Here is a 7,545-nt window from a genome sequence, read left to right on the forward strand (position 1 = left end):
AGGGCTGCTGCTGCTAGCTGATTGTGCGGCTGCTGTGGCGGTGCTGCTCAGCCAGGGAGCAGGGGGAAGAGGGAGAGAGACTGAAGTGACCAATCCTTTTTTTCTTTTCTTCTTCTCCTTGCTCCCTTCTTTATCCTTCTCTCTTCTCTCTCGTCGTTCTCTATGTATAGAACAGAAGGGAGGGGATAAGGATGGAAGGGCTTCTGAGCAGCTGTTTAGTGGAATTCCACCTAAGCCCATGTGTAATGACCACATAATGCCGCCTCGACTTATTCCCGTTTTGCGCAACATCGGATCAAACTACCTTTCATAGGTCTCTTCCGACAAGTCGGCGATTGAGAGCTCAAAATTTCGCTAGGAATGTTCGTTTCTTAACAAGTCCACTGAAATTTTAACATTTCAGTTTCGACCCCGTTTGGTCACTGCGAACTGTCCCGAACTGTAATCTTTATCAGATAACTTCCAGATGCTATTTCTCTCTCTACAGGTGTCAGAAAAATCTGAAACTTCAAATCTAGCCTTATAAAAATGTTTCTGACATCTCTGCCAATTTTCATAATTTTCTGACACTGTGCGTTTTCTGCTAATTTTCTCAGTCCCGTTCTTTACAGAAAATTCTAAAGTTTTCGTTTTCACTCCGATTTCATCCAAACATGTCCAAAAGATACCAAGGGACCTTCACAAGCTACCAATTTAATTTGGAAGCAATCCATTTTCATTTTGACATCATTTGAGCCGAACTAGCACTAGGATCAACGCTATGATCCGAAAACTCCTTTTTTTTTTCCTTTTTGCACTACCACTTCGCACTGAACACTTCAAAACCCTTTGAAAGCACACCCTTGGCTTTTCCAAACCTTCACAATTAATTCGGAGAAACCACAATTTATCCTCACGCCTTTAATTCTTTTAATCAAAGTTAGCATCGGAAATCCGAAATTCTCTTTATATTTCGTTTCGCGCCCAATTTGCGCCGAAACACTTATTTATCTCCAGAATTCATTCACACGCATCACAAATCACTCGGGGATGATGTCCAACTAGCTCAATCCTCACTTTGACCCTCTAGGTCAAAGTTGACATCGCAACTCCAAGTTTCCATATGTTACATTCTCCTCCCGTTAACAAAAGTTTCGTCCGCGAAACTTAGATACATCTTATTCCTCATTACTTAACGGATGGAGATAAATTCCAATACTATTCTACAGTTTCTCAATTTCATTTTATACTATACTGATTTCTCCACATCAGTCTCTACGAACACTTTGTTCGCGTTTCCATTCTCAGCTCGTTATCGATGCTTATCGTAGCAAGTCTGATTAATTTATCCATAGGACTAAGCCTTCGCTTTCACGGCCCTACTCACAAGCCACTGGAATGGGTCCACAACACTCGCTTTCAGTATGAACGAGTAAACCAATACCACAATTCGGTTCATAAGTTACCGATCCGCTATAGGCCGATTGCCAAACTCAACCGTGACACGACATAATGCCTCTCGCTCGCAAGCGTAAACCCAATTATCACGAAGTAAAGTTCTCATTTGAGATACCTTATACCTCTACCTACTCCAACTGGGAGCAACCGAGACCCCAAACCACGCCAAGTCCTCGGGTTGGGTCACAACCGCACTCTTAGTGCATCACCGATTTCACGATCCAACACGTGGCATTCCACGTACTCGGGTCTATGCTCGGACTACCGTCCTGACCAAAACTCTCTGCCCTACCCGTAGGTACCGGGCCGCTGCCTCTCGCAGCTGACTGCGCCTGCCCAATGGGCCCAGGCTCCACAGTCCAAAAAGGGTCCAGGCACGGATCGTCCCCAAGCACTACCCGCTAACGTCGTCCTACACGACATGCTCAATAGAGCTACACACTCTAACGGTTCTTAAGCACCTAGTGCGAGCCAACAGCCCTAAGAGTGATCCATGGCCCGCTTCACACTTAGCCCTGCTAAAGTGCTACTGCCAATTCACTCTTCAGGCTGATCCACAATCCACAATCTACGGACAACTAACTCAAGTGTCCAACACGATCGCATCTCTCGCTAGATAGCACTTCTCAAGTGCTCGTTAGGCAACTTAGCCTACAACTATCATACATAAACACAATTTCCTCAACTGATTTGAGGTACAACTCAATTAACTCGCCAAAACCAGGCGATCATCTAACGACCTCCCAACAGTAACGCCATTACTGTTACGCAATCCCTCGGAATATCATCCGACTTCTCAATGTCATGCGTTCTAGCAAATGAGCTACTAATGAACGAATGCAATGCACCAGTGTCAATAATATACGCGATCTAGTACTATAAAGTAAAACAATACCTGCCACGACATCGTCGACCACGGCAGGATCCTCAACCTTAGCTGCAAAGACACGACCACTCGGTGCAGGTCGGGGTGGCTCGTACTGACGCGGCACAAAAGTATGTCCAGCTGACATAGCGGGTGGGGAACCCGCACGCTGCCTCGCAGGCGACTGAACTGAAGCTGTAGGCTGAGCAGATGATGCTCCTCTCGGGCAATCACGACTAATGTGTCCCGGCTGTCCACACTTAAAACATTTACCGTCCTTTTGTGAACAAGCTACCGCTTGATGATTCCCGCCGCAAATCACACATCCCGGGGGTCCCTGATACCTCTGCTGTGGCCGTGGATACCGAGGGGGTCGTTTAGAGCTCGACTGTCCCCCGGCGCCACTAGTAGTCCGCTTCTTTCCCTTTTCTCTATCAAACGACTCGCGTTCCTCACGCGCAATCGCATTTCCGCGCTCCACCCAAAGCGCTCGATCCAGGACTTCCTCAAATGACTTTAACTTTAGAGCACTAATTATCTTAAATATTTCAGGCCGTAACCCCCGCTCGAAGTAATCTGCTCGATCTCTATCAGTATGAACCATGCCTGGTACACAGTTCACCAAATGAGTAAACTCCCGTTCGTACTCCCGTACCGAACGGTTCCCCTGTCTCAACTTCCTAAAATCTTCCTTCATCTTTCTTCTGTCGCTATCTGGGAAGTACTCCATGAATACAATCTCTCTGAACTCCTCCCAGGTAATTGATGAAGTGTTTAGACCTCGGCTTTTCTTGGCCTTTTGCCACCAGATCTGGGCATCCTTCTCAAAACAGTGCGCTGCTAAATGAACCTTATCCTTTTCCAGGGTATATATATCATCAAACAAGGCTTCCATCGATGTGAACCACGTCTCCAATACCCAAGGATCGGCTTCTTTCCCGTCAAACATCGGCGGATTAAACCGCATGAACGCCGTCAGTACTGATAAGGATCGCTCGTGCTCGGCCTTTGTCGCGGCCGAATCAGAACTAGAAGGCCCAGAGACCACAGGAGGAATAAAAGCTGGAGGAGGGGGTACTACCACTGGCGGATCCGGGATAGGTACATCCTGACTCCCAGAAGCTGCTGTTGTCGCCTGTTGCGACACTAGATCCTGCAACCTCTTTATGTTCTCCTCCTGCCTCTGCATAGCCCCTACTAACGCGCTCACCTGAGCACGCAACTCCTGAACCTCATCAGACCCAGACTGCTCTGGCACCTCAAAAGGTGATGCCGGAATGGATCTCGTCACACGTCGCGGTGGCATTTCTCCTGAAACCAACCATTCACATTAGTAAAATAAAACCAATCAAGCGAAAGCAATTCAAGTGCATTTATACTCAACCCTTAGCTTTATGTTGTGGCCATTCAACATAACTCTTTTTAGTTGCATATAAATAACACTCGGATCAGCCCCTAATTAACATTAGAGACTTGCTAACAACTAACCCAATTGTTTGGCTTTCGCTATCATTAGATTCACGTCACTCACGTTCTTAGTCCCTAGGTTTCCAATCTAAGTCCCCTAGGTCATCCTAGACTTTTACTATCACTTGCTGTGATACCACTCTATCTGTCACGTCCCGCTATCGCCAATTTGGTCGATCCGGGCCCGCGCACAGACGCCGAACGAACAGCACCTCCTCTGTTCTATCAAGGCTCAACAACAACGAGTACATGTATAAAGAAATAAATAATTCCCAGGATCACATTTCAATATACATGGCTTGCACGAAGGCAAGCAACAAACACAAGTGATAGTAAACTAACTGTACAATGAAATTCACTGTAATTTAAAACTTTACATAGCCGAACTGTATAACTGAAACATTTAGTTATTTACATGCTTTATAATACATTCATTTACTTGTCTCTGTACATCAAAATAGATGATACATGAACTCAAAATGGTAACTGCTAAAACTCTGGTGTCAGCTAGCTAAACTGCAGGGCCCTTGCCTCGATCCTCAGCTACAACACTCGCACTGGAACCTGTATGGTTAGTGGTGTGAGAACTACAAGAAAGTTCTCAGTGGGTTCGGCTGCCGACCTCGTCGACTCACCCACTAGGTCTACTCAGGCATATGTAGGCAAGAAAAGTAAGCAGATAGTAACCACCTATAACATGTAACTACTACAATGCCTGTACAAAGCTGAAAGAAGTAGCAGATATGGAAGCTGTAAATATGCATGCATGCTTTTCATTAACTTTACCGAATCTTTTGGTTAACCCTCTGGTTAACAGCTAGACAAGTATGTTAGTCCCGGGGCAAGTACGTTAGCCCATAAATTTACCCAATTCACTGGTTAACCCTTTGGTTAATAATAACTCACCAACGAAATCCCTCACGGGCCCTAAGCTGCCTCCCGATGGGACCGTCTGTCGGACAAGTACGTTAGTCCTGGGGCAAGTACGTTAGCCCAAAAAGTGACCACTCCGGAGCTCACTGCCTGGGGGGAGCGACCTCCACCAGGCTAAGAAACAGACTATGTGAGTAAGATCTGATCCTCCTTCAGAGGATTCACAACAACTGACAATGCCACAAGTAACTCTGACTAGCTCTTTATGCTAGTTTCACAATTCCATTTTTCGATGCTAACTAAATCTCTAGTTAGAATGTCACCAAGTTTACTATTGTTATAGTCCACGCATTCATAGGGTTCTATGTCCACATTCTAAGGTTCACATGTTCTCAATGTCGATAGGAATTCACATTTTCAATTATCATTTGCATAATGTCACTGCCAATACCCTATAATGCATGAATACAGAAGTAAATATGCTCAATGAATAGCATAGACATAAAAGGTGATTCAAATACTTCGGATAGCACCACCCACCTGTAGTGGTGTCAATCAACTAAGATCAGGGTCTTGAAAAGCGTCGACAGCTTTCTCTCGCGACTCCGTGCAAATAGAACTAAAACGGCCTCTACCGTAATTAGCGCGTCGTCGACCTGTCGGAAACTCAATTTAGACTCTAGGGCATGTTTACTTTTCACTTATAAAGAATTAGAAAATATTAAACTAGAGTCATTACTCATATTTTACAAGTTAGCATTTTAATGCTATATAAAGCGGCAACTATAGCCGAAAACCTTCTTTTGGCGATATCTTTGCGTAGGTTCGTCGGATTGCCGAACCGACTTCGCCAACGCGTTTCTTTTACCCTCAATTTGGTTTAAACGCGGTCAATTTCACTTTAGGACTCTTATTTTGCAAAAGTGCATTGCCGGGGTCAGTTTTCATTTAAACCCCGTATTTATAGAAATCCTAACTTATTTTGCATCTTTCTTTCGCTTCTTTTTCTTTCCTTCTTTCTTTCTTTTCTTTCTTTCTTGCTTTCTTTTCTCTTCTTTCCTTTCTTTTCTTTCTTTTCTTTCTTTTCTTCCTTTCTTTCTTGCTTTCTTTTCTTTTCTTTCCTTTCTTTTCTAGCTTGCTGCCCCTGCAGGGCAGCAGCTGCTGCTGCTGACAGCAGCTGCTGCTGCTGACAGCAGCTGCTCCAAGCTGCTGCTGCTGCTTGTACTGCTGCTGGCAGTAGCTGCTGCTGCTGCTGAGCAAGCTGCTACTGCAGCTTGCTGCTGCTGCTGAGGCTGCTGCTGCTGCTGCTGCAGCTTGCGGCTGCTGCTGCTGTTCCTGCTCACAGCAGCAGCAAGGGCTGCTGCTGCTGCTGCTGCTCTAGCTTGCAGCAGCAGCAAGAGCTGCTGCTGATGCTGTTTTCAGCAGTAGGGAAAAAAGATGAGGGGGAGAGGATTAAAAACGCGAATTCGCACCTTTCCCTTTTTTTTTCTTCTACTTCTTCTTCTTCTTCTCTTTCTCCTTGTTTTCTCCTTCTCTCTCTCTCTCTACGTATGGAACCAGAGGGGAGGAGGGATAAGGATGGCTGAGGGCTCCCTGCAGGCTGGTTTAGTGGAATTCCACTAAGCCATGGCTAATGACCAATATGCCCTCGACTTATACTCCGTTTAGTCGCACGGATTAGATACCTTTCACAGGCTCTCCCGACAGTCCGATTGAGCTCAAATTTGGCAGGAATGTTCGTTTTTACTTAACAAGTCCACTGAAATTTTAACATTTCAGTTTTGACCCCGTTTGGTCACTGCGAACTGTACCGAACTGAAATCTTTATCCGATAGCTTTCGGATTCAATTTCTCTCTCTACGGGTGGCAGAATAATGTGAAATTTGAAATCTGGCCTCATACCAACGTTCCGGACATCTCCGCCAATTTTTATAATTTTCTGACACTGTGAATTTTCTGCTAATTTTCTCAGTCCCGTTTTTTACAGAAAATTCTAAAGTTTTCGTTTTCACTCCGATTTCACCTGAACATGTCCAAAAGATACCAAGGGACCTTCACAAGCTACCAATCCAATTTGGAAGCAATTCCTTTGCATTTTGACATTATTGGAGCCGAATTAGCAATAGAATCAGCTCCAATTTCATTATACGGCAGAAATTTCTCCTTTTTGCACTACCACTTCGCACTGAACACTTCAAAACCCTTTGAAAGCACACCCTTGGCTTTTCCAAAACTTCACAATTGATTCGGGATACCACAATTTATCCTCACGCTCTTACTTTAATTTTTTAATCAAAGTTAGCGTCGGAAATTCCGAAATTCTCTTTATATTTGCGATTCGTGCGGCCCAATTTTGCGCCGAAAAACCTTATTTAATCTTCCAGATTCATTCACACGACATCACAATATCATCGGGGATGATGTCCAACTAGCTCAATCCTCACTTTGACCTCTAGGTCAAAGTTGACATCGCAACTCAAGTTTCATATGTTACAACACACGAGTGATCCAAATGTTAAATGATGACGAAGTGGGCACTTAAGTAAGTGTAATGAACTAGAGGTGATGGACCATAAGGGATAGGTGGATCCTTTTAGAAAATGCCTTTGTGAACAATGAATTTAGAAAGCTAAATAGCATTGCATGAGATTGTCGGAACAAATGAGTCCCCGCGGAGAGTTCGACTCTAGTTGTCAGACTCCTCACGTTTGGAGGGATTGTGATTGGGTGCTTGACCCTAGTTTACAGTGTATCCTCACTTCGGAGAGAGGAATAGGATCTAGCTCACTAAGTCTGCGTTTAGGGATGGTATATAGCGATCCGATCCCACACGGAGAGGATTGTCGTGACGCTATCGAGTGCACGCCGACTAGGACCACTGGAGGTCGGACCACATGGAGGTC

General features: G+C 44.9%; 1 protein-coding gene across 1 annotated transcript; it reads right to left on the reverse strand.

The window, feature by feature from the left end:
* Window positions 1-1,811: 1,811 nt before the first annotated feature.
* On the reverse strand, window positions 1,812-5,296 carry LOC109704658. Its single transcript, XM_020225423.1, has 2 exons — window positions 5,183-5,296; window positions 1,812-3,613 (listed from the first exon to the last, which is right to left on the reverse strand). Exon 2 carries the CDS (start codon window positions 3,606-3,608, stop codon window positions 2,202-2,204), a length of 1,407 nt encoding a protein of 468 aa, XP_020081012.1. The 5' UTR covers window positions 3,609-3,613; window positions 5,183-5,296; the 3' UTR covers window positions 1,812-2,201.
* Window positions 5,297-7,545: the final 2,249 nt, after the last annotated feature.

Source organism: Ananas comosus, unplaced genomic scaffold, assembly GCF_001540865.1.
Source record: "Ananas comosus cultivar F153 unplaced genomic scaffold, ASM154086v1, whole genome shotgun sequence".
Taxonomy (NCBI): Eukaryota; Viridiplantae; Streptophyta; class Magnoliopsida; order Poales; family Bromeliaceae; genus Ananas; species Ananas comosus.